Source organism: Carettochelys insculpta, chromosome 20 (assembly GCF_033958435.1).
Source record: "Carettochelys insculpta isolate YL-2023 chromosome 20, ASM3395843v1, whole genome shotgun sequence".
NCBI lineage: Eukaryota > Metazoa > Chordata > Testudines > Carettochelyidae > Carettochelys > Carettochelys insculpta.
The window spans coordinates 2,514,760-2,531,140 of record NC_134156.1 but is presented as its reverse complement, the minus strand read 5'-3'; the positions used below and the strand labels follow the sequence as shown (position 1 = coordinate 2,531,140).

At 50.5% G+C, this 16,381-nt stretch overlaps 1 protein-coding gene across 2 annotated transcripts in view; it reads right to left on the bottom strand.

Annotated features, from left to right (window-relative positions):
• Nucleotides 1–16,381, bottom strand: part of NTN1 (netrin 1) — a 142,249-nt gene that overhangs the window by 21,540 nt on the left and 104,328 nt on the right. For both annotated transcript variants that reach the window (XM_075014739.1, XM_075014740.1), the window contains exon 6: nt 2,956–3,030. In XM_075014739.1, coding sequence (XP_074870840.1) covers nt 2,956–3,030 — 75 coding nt within the window. The remainder of the gene's footprint in view (nt 1–2,955; nt 3,031–16,381) is intronic.

Genomic DNA, 16,381 nt, shown 5'->3' with positions numbered 1-16,381 from the left:
GGTGGGAGACAGGCCCTGAGCAATTAGAGCTTAGACCCCAGCGGGGGGACCAGGGATGGGGCTAGAACATGCCACTCATGGTGAGTGGGTGGGATGGGGGTGGAATCCAGACACCCATGGAAATAAAACACAGCCAAACAATATCTTACAATGACTTTGTTATGCATTAGTTTAAAGAATTGCTTTACAATATGCCCCATACAGCTCCAGCAGCATGTACAACAGTGAACCTAACAGGCCACTGTTACAAACAAAAACTCCTGAAAAATACCTTCGACCTGCTCCTCAGTGGATGTAGCACGGTTGCGATCCCTGGAGAGCACCCTGCCATCCCAGCACACAGTGCAGGCATGACCCAGCTATGCCCATGGGATAATTCCAGCCCCCTTGCTCCCGCCCCCCGCACACACCTGCAGGATGCCGTGTTCTAGAACTATGTGGCAGGCTTCGCACTGCAGCGGGTTGCAGGCACCATACAGGTGTGACCAGGAGGAGGATGCCTATTTCACATGCAAGTGTAGAGCTGCCTGTCTGGCTGAAAAATGTTGGGCCATGCCCCTGCGATGGGCTGAGATTCACCAGCTGAGGCTCTGAACTCATTTACATAGTGTATTGTACACCAGTCCTCTCTCCACTGCATACATGCAATAGCCGGGGCATGGAGCTGCAACCTGGTAATCAGTACACACAAGGGCCTGAGTCTCACTTGCCTAAAGTCCTCTTTACACCACTCTGACAGCACCAAGGGGCCTTAACTTGGATACAGCTGTAATTCGTACCCACTTGACATCCTCTTTACATGGCCAGAGTGAGAAAAAGGGCCTTTGGGGTAAGGGAGAAGGTGGCCCAGACCCATTAAAGTCAACAGGTAGATTCCCATTGACTTCAGCAGAAGCTAGCTCTGGGCCTCAGCCTAGTAAAGAAAGTGAATTCTCCAGTCCCGGGTCCTGAGCTGCACATGGCCTGCTGCACCCAGCCCAACCCCCAGGGGAAAGCCCCGTGGAATTAGATAAAGTGATCACTTTCCTGTAGGATTTCTGGGCTACCATATAAAATGTAATAGACGATTCGATCCTGGGTGTGGAATTCCATAGGTGACGGTAAAATAAAAAACCTCTAGCAATGCTCTCAGTCCTGTAGGCGCTTTCAACTCCTTGGTGCAGACATCAGTTATATTTCTACAGAGCCCTGCTGATTCCACAGGCAGGGTCCATCCAGCTGCTTCCTGACACCAAGCAGACCCCCAGCTAATTTCAACTGCTATGGCAAAAGGGGGGTTGCTCTCCCAGAAAGCCAGCGCTCAAGACGGATTCCAGCCTCATGCAACTTAAGTAAGCCCACAGCAAGTGTGCCGGCATTTTTGGAGTGCCCTCAGTGGAATGCTATCAGCGTCCAAAGGGTCAGAAAGAGGCCCATAGGGATTCAGCTTTGAATTGCAGCTGACACTGACTCATAGATGATACAGTAGGTTGTAGACTAGCTCTGCACCAGAAACGAAGCCACTCTGCAGTGGACAGGGAAAGATGGAAGGCAATAGTGACAGAGGCCTCAGACACCAACGGGCGCTGAGCCCACGGTTGTTGATGATGAGGATGACACGGACTCGAGACTATGAAAGGTATCAATGCTGGCATTAAATCACAAATCCTTTACAAACTTATTTGCTAAAGATATCTTCCTGACTAAGATGCTAAGCAACAAAGGAGCAGCAAAGGCTACAAGAAACACAAAGGGTTGAAGTTTGGCTCAATACAGAAGTAATGTTCGATGATCTGCGTTTATGGACTACGTGATCTGAGAGTCTCGTCTGTTCTAAAAACTCCATGATACTTGTCTCAGATGTGCTGGTGTGACTCAGGAGTAACACCGAGGAAGTCACTGGCAAAACCAGTGCGACTGACGAATGAGGCTGTTTAGCCTAAGTAGATCTGTTCCAGCTCTGACTCTCACACTATCTTCCCCAGGCCCAAAGAAGAGGTCTGGGTAGCTTGATAATTTCTCTTTCCCAAACAGAAGTTGGCCCAATAAACGCTTTTATGTTACCGATCTTGTCCCCTTACACTTAGCGGCAGAGAGTTTAGCTTTGCAGCTCATTGGGGTTATTTAATCTATGGTAAATCAAAACAAAAACCGGAAGCGTGTAGCCAGCAGCTAACCCTTAGGGACCGGGCTCCTTGCTGGTATAAACTGGAGGGAGCAGAGGAGTGTAAGACCCATGCTTCAGCCCCTTCACCCTTCCTAAATGGCACTGGGGGTGGGGGGGGGCTCAGGGCTGGGGCAGCTTTGAACTGGTGGGGCAGCCTGCTGGAGAACCGCAGGAGCCCAGCTGGGAGCAGCCACTCCTCCCTCTGCATCCAGGCGCCCCTGACGGAGTGGTGCACCGGGGCACACTGCCTGCCTTTGGCCTCTTGCTGAAACACTCGGTTTGGTCTCACTGGGGCTGCAGGCGTTTCTCTCCCCCGCCCTCGTTTCACTCACTCGGAAAACTGCTCAGCACTAATGAGACCCTGTAGCATGGAGACCAGGCCATGGGACGTCGTGCCCCAGAGAGAGCTGGGCCTGGTGCAGCCGGCTGGGGAAGCGTGCGTGCATGCAAACGACACAGCAGCTTTGGCCACAGGTTTCCCACACATTACAGCAACTTTCAAAGTCACTGCCACACCAGAACACGCCATGCTGGGTAACACAGTGCTGAGGCTGGGCGAGATATCCTTGGAAGGCATCCCTGTGTGTTCTTGAGGGGTCACGGCACGTCCCTGCCGCACTGGCGTAGACAGTGCCCCACACAGCAGGTGACTATGCTGGCAGAACACGTCCAGGCTCAGTGCTTCTGGTGCCTATTGTTTGCACGGGCTCAGCTCATAGGAACGAGGGCAGTTGCAGTTCAGAAAAGAGATTTAAAACCAAATCCCCCTGGTTTTCAAAACGGCGCGAGGCCGAGCATGCCCAACTCACCGTAGTCTTTCTTGCAGTACTTCTTCATGTTAATCTTCAGCTTCCCCTTGGATGCTTTGCAGTATGAGTCACAATCTGCGGGGGCAGGGCAAGAAAAGATTAACAAAACAAATTAGCCTTAAAAATGCATAAAAGGCTGGGGGAGGGGGAGGTGAGCGAAGCCGCAGGCTGCCATGAATAAGCAGCGTGCCTGTGATATCCATCTGCCAGGACCCGATTGGGTCGTCTAACAGGGGCATTCAGCGCAACCTTCCTTTCTAAAGAAAGCCTTTGACAAAGGCAGCCCGCCTCCCCGCCTGACGAATCCCTTTCGCCGGCTGCGCCGCGCTGCCTCTGCCTCCATGGGCGAGCCCGGGGCCTCCCTTATTGTGCCACCCAGGTCTTTTGAGAGCCACACAAATTCCCCCTGTTCTTCAGCTGCAAACTGGAGCCTGATTAAAGCCCACAGAGGCCCCATTGTCACCCCTCACCCAGGCCTGCGGCGGGCTTTGGCATTCCTCGCGGAGGGATTCTGGCTGGGGTCACGCTCCAACAAAAGAGGTCAGAGAGGAAATTAGCAGCCCATGAAGCATTAGCAAAGCCTTTTGGTGTCCACTCTAGTGGAGTGTGCAAATAAAATACCCCAGTAGGAACACTGCAGGTCTAATGGGCCCCACTGCTGTGACATGCTGGTTTTACGCCTGTGTCCCGGTGCCACTAACATGAGAGCGCCGGGACCGTTGCTCCAGCAGCGCTGGCAACATAGTCTGTGTTCGCGGGGCTGGAGCAAGTCCATGCATTGCAGCCCCTTGGATGCTGAGTTATTCCTGAGCCATCGGAGGCTCCTCCCAGCTCTGCGTTTGGCACAGTCAGCCCAGTTTTGCCAGGGCTGTGCCACGTCTGGCCGCATGGCCGGAGCAGACGATGCGTCAGGCTATTGGCGTGCAGCTGCGTGACACTGCAATGCCATAAGACTGGCTACACTGGGTCAGACCAATGGTCCGTCGAGCCCAGGGTCCTGTCTTTCGACAGTGTCAGGTGCTTCAGAAAGGATGAGCGCAACAGGTAATCAAGTGAGCTGTCCCCTGTCGCCATGACGCTGCACTGGGATGGGTCAATACATAGTCACAAGGTGACGACAGAGCAATGTCACATGCAACCAGGTGATGGCCACGTTGTCACGGCCACGCCACAGGGTGGCACTGTAACAATTTTACATACTTTGGATGTTGGTGCGTCCACCCTCAGCCTTAGTGGTTATTGTGCCGATGGCTGCTGTGTTGCACGTGGGCCTGGAGGGAAGTGGGAGTGAGAGTTTGACTCAGGCAGGAGACTGGCTTGAGTAGGGGCGAATAGCATCACAAAAATATTCCTTTTGCAGCATCTTTCCAATTCCACTCCCATGCTTAAGGAGGTTTTTTTGTAAGCCTTATAAAAATGCAAATGCAATTGAAATGCCACTGAGAGGCACCAGCGCTCTGTGACTGTGTGATGCCTGGGAAGCGAGGGACATGGGAAAGGGAAGCACTTTCAGCAAAAGGCCAGGCGGATGGTCTGCACTGGTCCCACCAGCGTTTGCCCAGGCCCAGCCGATGGGAAGTTGCAGGTGACTGTCTGTCACACCTCCTCAAACTTGTGTTCTGCTCTGATGCAACCTTCAGCTGGCAGGTTCTGAACAGACCCATGCAGCATCTGCCTGCATCTTCTCTAGTGTTGGACCTCACCTTTGAAAGCCCCTTTGAGCGCCATTGCCACTTAGTACCTTGCGGCTATTCCACCTCTATTTCCCTGTCATTCCGTCCCCTTTGAGACCTCGTTCAGTCTCCAGTGAGCTTCCAACATCCTATCCCCTGATCTGCTCTTTACCAGTGCTCCTCTGGCTGACACCAGACTTTGTCAAAAGCAGAACCCAACCATCCAAAACAAACACACAGCATCACAGCTCGCTGTCCTGCCTGGAACTCCAGTGTTGTCTGGTTAGGAACATAACCTGCTTCTCACAGCTGCTCTGTCCACCAGCCCCAGCTCCACCCAATGGCCTCTTTACCAAGCATCTCCCATCTGCAGTCAGGCTGCCTGTCCTGCCTCTGGCGAGCTCAGCTGCTTTCCTAACCAGGCTCCTCTCTGCAGCATCCTGCTGCCTTTGATGTTGGCATCACTGGTTTACTCTCAGGAGGACCTTATCTTGCAGTCAGGACTGCTGTATCTCCTGACTTGCCAGCTGCCCACAAGCCCACCTTGTTACACTGCTCTTCCTATTTGCATTAAGGTACTGCCTGGATACTCCATCTGAGAACAGGGCTCCATTGTGCTAGGTCGTGTTTAAACCCATGGGGAGACACGGCCCTTGTCTGGAGGACCTTGCAACCTAAATAGACCAAGGTTTGCGAGGAAACAGAGGCACAGCAGGGGAAAGTGACTGGGGACTAGGAACATGTTACCCACGACCCTCCTAACCTTGGAGCACTACAGAAAGAAGGTTGAGAAGTTTCTAAGTCCACTCGGGCCTTTGCGGCTACAGCAGCTATTTGACACTCGAGTTACTCTCCAAAATTGCTAAGGAATTTTTTCCGTTGGACCTGTGCTGACTCTGGTGAGAATTCGGCACTCCATTGTGTGATGGAAAATACAGACCTCACCGTTAGCCCACTGACTTCTGCTGGGACATACCAGATACGCCTAAGTAGAAAGCATCAAGCTGTAGTGCTGAACAGGGGGCAGACCAGGCCACCCTTGCTCCTCAACATACCTATTCTACGCCTGGGATTTCAGTGGAGCAACTTACTGCTCGGCATGAGCAAGAGCAGCAAAATCGGGCCCTGCGTGAGGCAGACCCCGTCGGAATGCACCTCTTGCATTGCTCAGCATACCAGGGACAGGCAGGACAAATGCAGGTGCCAGGCAGCGGAACTTATCCGGTGCCCAACACTTTAATGTTCCATTGGCCTCAAAAGAAATTTCAGCAGAATGGTATCAACACAGCCCCCTTTGCAATGGACTACGCGCCATGGCTCTGATTTACCCACCCACCCAAGCCCTAGCCCAAGCCCCAGGCCTTCACCTAACCCCGACCAAGATACACAACCGGCCTCATCAGCCTGTCTCCAGCCACTCCTGCTGTTCACTAGACACTACTCCCTTGACCAGTGTTCCCTGTAAGCTGAGTGCGTGGGCAGCCACCCAGGAGAGATTCAGGTGCGTATGTTTCTACTGATGGTGCCCATCTGCACAGGCCTTGGTGCACATAACAGAAGTTATTCTGCCCATGGATGGAAAAAATTAGCAGGAACCTGCCCCCGACTACTATCAGCTTTATTCCCATCCCTCAGAAGAGTGCAAATGATGATAAATTGCATTGCGTTCTCTAAACATGAGCTCATAAAAGTCGGGGCCAGAAGCTAAACCGATCATTTGAAACAACAGTTTTCCATGCCAGAGACCCTGCTGAGGTTCCCTGCCATGCACCCAACCTGCCAAGAACCTGTTCAATGGGAAAGAATAGCCAAGGGCCCACAGATTATAGACATCATTACAGCTCTTTGCTTTTTCTTCTAATGTGACCAGGAATGTCAAGCATGACTTGAAGTTGGTCCAGTAAAAGATATTACCTCACCCACCTTGTCCCTCTGAGAAAGACTTGAAACACACTGGATCAGAGAGTGGATAGGCCATAAAAGCACTGGCAGAAAAGCTTTAGTTGGAATGCTTTACAGCACCTCGGCCTTCCTGTCACTAGCCCTATGGAGCTCGCGTGCTGATGATAATTCAGCTACTCTGTCCTCTTCGTAGCCCTTAAACCTGTCTGTCATCCTCTTTTCAGGGGAAGAGATGGGCCAGAACTGGGTTGCAGTGCATACAAGGGAGATTCCTTACGGCGTCTGAGGGACACAGAGGGATCTGGAGGTTCTCTCCTGCTCTCAGACTATGCTGACTACTGTCACCATGGAGGGCTACCCTAAATCCCAGCCTGAACTTCGCAGCTGCAGAAGTAGCTGTTGATTACCCCGACTGCCTTTTGTCCAGTTCACAGGAGATACCCCCCACCTCCTTTGGCAGTGACACTAAATGACAGGCCAGTGTTAGCAATGGAACAGACAACCCCAGACCATCTGGGAAGGGCCCAGGCCATTTCTAGGCTGTCTTATTTTACTACTGGCAATGCTAAGACCCAGGAAAGATTCCAGAGGATGAACACCGAAGGGAAATGTTTGTGGAACAGTCTGCAAAAAGAACCAGTTTTAAGGCCCTGACCCACGCAGAACAGATCAGGCTCTGCCTGAATATATCTGGCTAAGCAACATGCAGATCTGAGACCACTACAAACCACTGGATTAACCGAATAGGCAGCTGATGGGATTCTAGATAGTAACAACAGGCAGGACATATTCTGGATAAAATGCACTGCAATGATGGTGATTATCGAGGCTGTGCCCTTCTGTAGCACTTGTCATTCAAAAGGCTCTAAGCTTTATACTCACTAGTTAGGCTCTGCAATACCCATTTCACGGAAGAGAAAATGATGCACAGAGAGACAATTTATCCAAGGCCACAGAGGACAAGCTAGTAGCAGAAAAGACTAAATCTAGGAATTCTATCAATCTGCTGCTCTAACTGCAAGACAACACAGGCAGCAAGTTACTACAGCCAACGGAAGTGACTGAAACGAGCAGAAGATGTAACATTAGTTGTAAGCTAAGGCAAAAATACCCTCAGGTGAGTGACCGATGGTCACCCAGCCCAATCTGTCTCTGGTGGCGGAGGCTCAGGCTGAGGCTGAGGCTGCCTTGTGTCTGCTAGCTGGTGAGTGGACAGAGTCCTTGGTCTGGTTCAGAGCTCACTCTGGGAGTGCAAGGACTACAGCACGGATTAGCATGGTCCACAAGCACCATCTCTTAGAACCAAGCAGGAGGCTGGACAGTGGCTGAGCCAGCAGAAGCTGTTCTCAGGTTAATCCCAAGCCAAGAATCACCCTGGAGTTTCTCTGGAGCCATGTATGGAAATGAGCCCACATCTTCTCAGGAGCATCCGAGAAGTTCCGCAATCTTTTCTCATGACTTAAATCTTCTGCCCTTCCTGGTTACCAGGCTGTTCTCATTATATTTCCAGCTGGACTGGGATTAAGAACGCCAAGAAATCTGTCCTTGGGAGGTTTCCAAATTAAGGCACCTGGAAGAAGACAGAAGTAGCCAAATGTGACTGATTCTCCCGGCCTCATGAGCTTGGCCTGTCTCTACACACGTCCTAGACGGGCATCACATTGAGTCAGAAATCAGTACATCCCAGCGCTGGGGGCCCAGTCCTGGTTTTAGCATCAGGGAGGGTGATTCTTGCCATGAGAAGAAGCAGCATAACTGTGCCCAGCAAGGGCTTGCTGGTAGGCATAGTGTGAAAACAGCATCCCTGCTTCATCAGCTGTGGGCATGGAGCGACTGGGAGTTTTGTGCACCAGGTGGAACAGTTTAGTTCTTAGTTAATTATCTAGTCCTGTACTCTGGCCTTGGCCTTGATTGGCTTACACCACTATCAGTCAAGAGTAATTCCACAGACATAAGGGAGAGCAGGATCAGCCCATCCTTCTCTGCCCTCTTACTTCTGTCCCCCCCGCCCCCTGTCCACCCAAAGCTTTACTTTCTGGGCCAGCACCTCAGCTGCTTTATATTGAAGTCAAGGAGCTAAGTTCCCCAGCTGGTATGAATCAGCTGAGCTGTAATGAAATCAGGGGGGCTGGATCCTAACTCATGTAAATCAACTTTGCTTCAATTCAGCCAATGGGACCAGATCCCAAGCTGCTGTAAATTTCATGTAGCTCCCATGAACTCAATGGGCCAGATCCCAGCAGGAGTGAATCCACAGAGCTCCGCTGGAAATCCCTGCAGATTTGCATCAGCAGGGGGATCTGGGTCTCTCACTCTCTGTCTTTCACCTTCTGCATTCTTTCTTGTCTCAGGCTGCCAGGAACTCCCCCTGGAGACTTTTTCAGGTGACAAATGAAATTTCCGAAAGAAAGCTGTGCTGCACACAAAGGTCTCCTCTTCGCCAAGCCAAACGCACACCGAGAGCTGTGGGCGATTACACTAACATTGCTTCATGATTAAAAAAAGACGCCGCTCCAGTTCATCAAACATAATTTCAACAGGTCAGACCCCGGTGGAAAGATTTACTGCGCTGTTGCTCCCTGCCGAAAGCTGATCGCTGAGCCAAGCTCCGAGGGTTGCTGGGCCCAGGGGTCAGAAATGGGGAGGAGACACAATGTGCTGACAACTGGAATAGCCTGAGCACTGCTGCAGCACACAGGCCAATAAAGGGATGTGGAGCTCTCCTTGCTTGAAGGATTTCTCCTCTGTTCTTTCTCGCCATACTCCCATTGTCTACAGGCTGCATGGGACTGGTCTGAGCACCACAGCTCCCGTGGGCTTCGCAGAGAAATGTGAGGCCAGGTCCGAAGCTCTGTGTCTTGCCCATCTCTTGGGGTAATGAGGGCCAACCCCTCTAGATGAAGGATCCCAGAGACCAAAGGGCATGGGTGAAGCATCACGATTGGGAGCTCCCTAGGAACCTCACAACCTAATAAACTTGTTAGTCTCTAAGGTGCCACAGGAGTGATGGTGATTTGTGAATTTCCACCTTAGAGGTTCTACTTGTCTGCTGTCTACTGATGGAGGGCTGGAGACCAGGACAACCTGGGCCCACTGCAGGAGGGAGGGGAACCAGTGTGTCAGCTCTGAGCAGAGAGGCCAAAGGGGAAGTGCTAAGTCCCCATTTGCCCCATGTCCCCTGGGGAGCAGTCCTGGGCTGGCACTTTGCCCTCTGCTTAGACTCTGGGGATGGCCTGGTGGAGGGAATCAGCCAGAGCTATTTTTAATCATCACAGTTTGGCACCTAAATACCCCTTTTAAGGGCCTAAATTCTGATTTCAGGGACTAGCTCGGCACTTGGTTGGCTACATCTAGATTAGGCATCCAAATTACAGTATTGAAAACCCCACAGGCATGCTGTAGCTGTGAGAGCCATAGGTATATATTCCAACCACCTGCCCATGCTGCCCTGCCAGTATCAAAGAGAGGGGAAACCTGAAGACAAACCCCTACCGGCTGTAATGAGAGTGACTGTGAGCAAACACCTACTAGGACAGCAGTTGCTGAGTGTGTGCGTGGGTGGTAAACTGAGTAAGAGGGCATTTGGAAAGATGCAATTGCTACTACTTGTTTTGAGCATGATCCAGGGTCTTAAAACAGGTGACAGGCGGCTGTTTTGTGTCCATGTCAGCTTAGTAAAATATGTCTGCAATGCATTTGCCAGCTTTGCCTGTCCCCAGATATAGCTAATGTGCTAGCCACGTGAATGGCTCTCATGGTGAAACACCTTGTTTGTTTTGTTCAAGTGTCTTCTACCGAAAAAAGTCACTTTAGTTTAAAAAAAAAAAAAAAGTGTCCCTCCATCCTTTGAGGTGGGATTAGTGCTGGTAACAACCAAGCCTGGTGCAGCCAGGTGCTGGATGAGGGCCACACCTGGCTTTACCGTTTCATCTCCTTCCTGATCTGGCTTCTCTAATGTTGGGATAGAAAATGAGAGGCTCATGACTTTTTGGGTTAAGGACCTGAAAAATAAAAATAAAATTCAGACCCATTCAAACTAAAATTGTTTTCTTTTTTGCAATTCTCGCTAAATCAAAAAAAACAAAACAAAACCCTGGAAACATTTCAGTTAGGTCAACCCCATACCATTCTTATTGCTTTTTCATTTTGCTTTGGAAATAACAAACAGTCCTGTAGCACCTTAAAGACCAACAAATGTATGTGTAAGGTAGCGAACTTTTGTGGGGAACACCCACTTCCTGGAAGTCTTTGTGGGTCTTAACCATGGAAGCGCATTACCTAATAAATAAATGTGTTAGTCTTTCAGGTGCTGCAGGACTGCTTGTTATTTGTGACGTTACAGACTAACACAGCTGCTCCTCAAAGACTATTTTGCTTCATAATTTTAGTGTGGTTTCCTCCCCTGCCCTTTTGTGTTTGGTTGTTTGTTTCTTTTCTAAGCAAACTATGTTGCTAAGCAAAATGCTGTTTGGAAATGAAAAATGAAAACAAACTCTTTTGAACTGGTCAAAATGAATGTTTTGACTTTCAGACTTTTTTGCATTGTTTTTCAGGCCAAACTGTTGTCAAAGTCAGCCCAGATGCACTAATGGTTTGATCCTTCCCCCCCGCCCCAAGTTTTTTTCTACAAATTTAGTATTTGCCAGTTATTTTTTTCTCAAATCTAATTGCAGCTGTGCAAGGCATGGAATTTCCAGTTGCACCCTGGCTTTACACTGTTGACTGGTATTCACAAGAGCAGGCTAAGGGGCAACCAAGAAACTTACTTCACTTGCAATTTAAAGGTGTGCGTCAAACCTCGACTACCACCACCCTGCAGTACTGGGAACCAAATGCCCCTCTAGTATAAAGTGTTACAAAGTGTTCAAGGCCCATTTGGAGACGTAGGTGCCTACACTGAACACTGACAGAAGTGCCCGCATATAGATTTAGGGGCTTCACATAATGGCCCCCGGTGTAAATATCTGGCCTCAGCATAGTAATAAATGAAACTCCCCCTCCCTACTTCTGCACATGTGCAAGGTTCAGATGCATGACTGGGAAGGCATCTGAGGGTGAGATCTGGGCCACAGGCACCTGGTTCCTTATGCACGCATTCCCCACTCCCAGCACCACCTCCTTCTAGCAGCACGCTCTCCATTCACAGCAAGCGCTGGGAAAGGCTCTCACAGCTCCCCCTCCCTTTCCTGTGGCTCGCTGCCAGGGGAGTTGTGGGAAATGTAGTCCCTTCCCTATTCCAGGACCAACTCTCCAGGCAGGGAGGTGACCAAGGAACTCCCAGGCTACCTTGGGCTCTCAGCTCCCATCACATTCTGCAGGCTCCCCTGGGACAGCACAGCAGGGAGGAAAGGAGTGACACATGCCCCTTGTGAGCTTGGGCCTGGTGCTGCACAGCCTCTGCTACAGAAAGGGAAGACCATCCTAGTCGGTTGTATCTGGGGCAAAAGTCACACCTGACATCATCTATTGAAATCGAAGGAACTCGATCAGGCAGGAATTTGGCTCTCAGTTTTTGAGCAGTTCTTCCAGACAGTCATCCCGGACTGTTTGTGCTTTGCCCAGTGCTGGAACCACTGCCCGGTCCCATCCAAGGAGGATTATTTTAATATTTCCATAATTTCCCCACAGCTGGTATTTCCTGAGCAACCAAATAAAGCGCCTGTTGTGCTGCCCAGACATGGTCCCTCCAAACTAGCTGCCACTTTGTGTCCTCAAGTGTCCCAAGGGGAAGGTATTAGAAGGCAGGGGATGCTGTGAGAATTGTCTTTATAGACTCGTAGAACACTAAAACTGGAAGGGACCTCAAGAGGTTATTGAGGCCAGTTCGCTGCCCTCATGACAGGAGCAAACACCATCTAGATCATCCCCGACAGATGTCTGTCTAACCTGCTCTTAAATATCTCCAGCGATGGAGATTCCACAACCTCCCTAGGTAACTTATTCCAGTGTTTAACCCCCCGGCAGGTAGGAAGTTTTTCCTGATGTCCAACCTAAACCTCCCTTGCTGCAGTTTAAACCCCTTGGTCCTAGTCCTAGCCTCAGAGGCCAAGGAGAACAATTTTTCTCCCTCTTCTTTGTAACCCTCTTTGAGGTACTTGAAAACTGCTACCATGTCCCCTCTCAGTCTTCTCTTTCATTTGCATGCTCAGATATTGGCTAAGGGAGGGGTGTCTTAAAGGTGACCATTCACTCTGGCACTGCAGAGTATTCAAAACAATGCATGGGTGGGTTTATTAGAGGGGAAAGCAACTCACTGATTACTTTCACATTTTGTATTTTGTGAATTGCAATGCGAGGCTCAGCCAAACTGGGCCATCATTTCTCAGGGTTCAGGCAGAACTGTGGCAACAAGAAAATGAATATATATTATTCTGATTATTTGTTTTGGCCTGTAACAAATCTCATTATTAGGACTCAGGTGTCCTCTCTTTAACAGGCAAGCAGCTTATGGGCAAAGCATCCCTTATTGCAGGCACTTTAAAAGCCATGGTTTCCGCATTGTTGATTTCTTCTGCATCACCCCCATACCTTTGGTAGCAAAATGCTGAGTGTTACAGTGAAGTATGGTTATTTGTAGAGTCCATTTAAATTAGAGTGGACTCCTGTAGCTGTGATAAATTACAGTAGTTAATATGTGTAACATACATTGAAAATATGAAGTAACTGCAAACTATAATTCTTAATTATTGAGAGGCTTGTGTTAGACTGATCAGGCTCAATCCATGTGGAATTGCATCCCACTGATATGAACCTCCAGGGCACCTCACAACTCAAAATTTAGGCAAGATTTGCAAACTACGGTATTGATCTGAGCCTGGGATTAAGGAGCCCTAATTGTAAAATAATACTTGGCATTTTATGGGGCTTTGTATGTGCAAAATGCTGCCTAAGTGTCTATGAAGGTGGGTTAAAGACGTGGGTAAATATTATTATCTCTATTTCTCAGATGGGCAGACTGAAGCAGAAAGGGGAAATGATTTACCCAAAGCCGCCTGATACTTCTGTCTGCCCTGGGCAACCGCACGGTTAGAAAAAAGTGTCCTACCAGGATATTAAACACTCAGTTTCTGTTCGTACTAGGAAAAGGACGTGTTTGGAATTACATCGGCTACCACACTTTTCAACGCCACTTAGACTAGGAGAATGGTGTTTCGTAGGGGTGATGGTCACCCCCCAAGGGCATGACATGTTGGTCTCTACTGAGTGCTAAGCCCTGTTTAGCACCAAGTTAGTTACATGCATTCTAACAGGACACAGTTTTCCAGTACAGATAGAGCCACATAGAACAAGGAGTCAGAACTCAGGCCTTTCCATGGCCCAGCACTGGTCTTGGTCCTCCAGGGTACACCCCCTGACATCTGCCACCTCTTTCCTGTGTCATGGGGCCACAGGCATGAAGGGGTAAAGCCATTGTCCCAGTGCACGCTGGCAAACAGCATCGGCAGAATGTCACTCCCGTAGCATTTCTCAGCCTGAGATTCCTGACCCAAAGAGGGGATGCAAAGCTATTGGAGGATGCTTGTGGTGTTGCCACTCTTATTTCTGCTCTGCCTGCAGAACTGGGTGGCCAGGGTGGGGCCCTCACTGGCAGAGTTGTGCCTGTAAAACTTTTAAAAGTCCAGACTAAACCTAAGGGCTTGGCTATGCAGGAATACTGAGCAAACTGAATCAGCTGGGTTCACTGACCCAAGCTCACCCGATCTGGATGAAGTTTAACCCAGTTTACTTGCGGCAGGAGTTTGCACCAGTTTAACTAGATTGATTTTGAAAGGGAGCTAGTTAAGCCAATACACTTGACTAAGACAGACAAGGCCTCTCTGAGGGCATGTCTGTGCTGCAGGGGAAGCTGGAATTAAGGTACACAGTTCCAGCTACTTTCATTACATAGCTTAATTCCATGTACCTTAATTTGGGCTTCCACTCTGTCTCAAGTAAGGGAGGCTGACGGGAGCCTGCACTCCCATCAACTTGCCTTACTCCTAACAGAGGGCGGGAGCACCACAGTCAAGGGTGGCACCCTGTAAATTCAATTTAGAACCTCAGCACTAAGCACATTAAATCGAACTTGGGAAGATTGACTGTGGCAGCCTCAGTCTTCCCTGTACTGCAGCTGTACCCACAAAGAGACACTTAATGCTGCAGCTGGGCTGTTCTGGAGCTGAGCAGCTTTGCACTGATGAGTCTGCAGGAAGATAAGGGTCAAAATGACACTCGCTCGGGGCAGGCCATGTCAGATGCAAACAGGGAGCCGAACGCTGCGGCCCTGCAGGCAATCCCAGTAAGGAATGCTGCCATTAAACTCATGCTTGGAACAAGAAGGTGCAGATCAGCCCCCAGCAATGTCCTTTCTTCTGGCTGAACAAGATTGATTGAAAAACAAATTGGCGCAAGTAAAGCATGTAATTAGATTAAAGCTTCTTGCCGGGAGCTGCGGGGATGGAAAGTGAAGCCAGGCATTCGGCAGAAGCCAAGGCTCCATTAAGAGTCTCGGCTCTGCTCCTTCCAGCCCCTGCAGCCCAGTGAGAAGGCCATGTCCGGAAGGTTCTGCGTGCCTGGGCAGCGGTAACCCAGCACACAGGGTCCTTTTGTGTCCCACTCCTGGCTGTGTGGCTGTCCCCGAATGTCCCCCTGCTCCTTGTGGGGGAAACAATAGCAGCTGAAGTAAGAAGGCCAGAGGGTGGCCCCATGGCTCCAGCATTATCCAGCCCAAGCTGAGGTGCCCCGTTTAGAGCAAGCATTTCGATGAGGCTTTTCTGACCCACCTCCACCTACCCCGTAGCCTGTCATTCAACTTACTGTGGCCTGGTCAGCACAGCCCAGTCCAGCCCCACCTCTGCTGCGGTGTCCTTGTGGTAGCCCTGGAGCACTCACCTTCACCCAAATGCCTCCCACCCCATAGCCTGCACCCCCAGCCAGAGCCCATACAGCCCTGCTGCCCCACACATGGGCCCCCTCCCACGCTATGAACGCTTTCCCCCGCACTACAAGAACGTGGTTATGGGCACCGAGCTGAAGAGGAGATGTCGCACGTCACCTCTGTCCTGGCGCAATCCGTTCCAGGGAGGGAGCCATCAGAAGGACCAATGGTTGCCCACTGTCTAATCACCCAAACCCAACCCCCCGACCCAGCCCTTCTCTGAGGCCCTGTCCCGGCCATCTCCTCTCCCTCTGTCTCTGGGCAGCATGTTGGGGTGTGGGCTCCAGGCTGGGGCTGAGCGCAGAGGTAGGGAACTCTATGGTTCCCTGGCTTCAGGTATATTCTGGGCCTGGGTCCACCAATGGCCAGGGCCAGGTCTCCCCCTCCCCCACCCCTGGTCCCCCCGACACCCCGGCATGCCTCTGCTGAGTGTTCCTGCCTGCCCCCATGGCTCGATGCTGTGCTCCCTCACTGGCTGCCACTGCAAACAGCTACAAGGGAGCACTGCTGGGGCCGGCTGGGCTGGCTGTGGCTCCTGCAGAGGGAGGGAGGGAGGAGGTGCATGGAAGCCCCTCTTTTGCAGGCTTATCCTGACTGGACCTCCTGAGCAGCAGATGAAATTTGCAATGTAAGTCAACGGCATGTCTAGAGAACGGGAGACCAAAGAACCATATGAGGAGGAAAGTTCTGAAAAGCTTGGGAAGATGTGGCAAGAAACCAGGCCACGGATGGGACGTGTGTCCAGTAAAAGAGGCAGAATGTAGGAGATGTTATAAAATGGGACATTTTGCAACAGCACACATCACCAAGAGTAGTGGAAACAATCCAAAAGGGAGTATTGCCATCAGATGCCAAGTCAATGCTTCTCAGCCAATCCCCTCTGCAGAACATACAACCCCTTGGTGCACAAGCCTTAGATTTAACACTGACATGA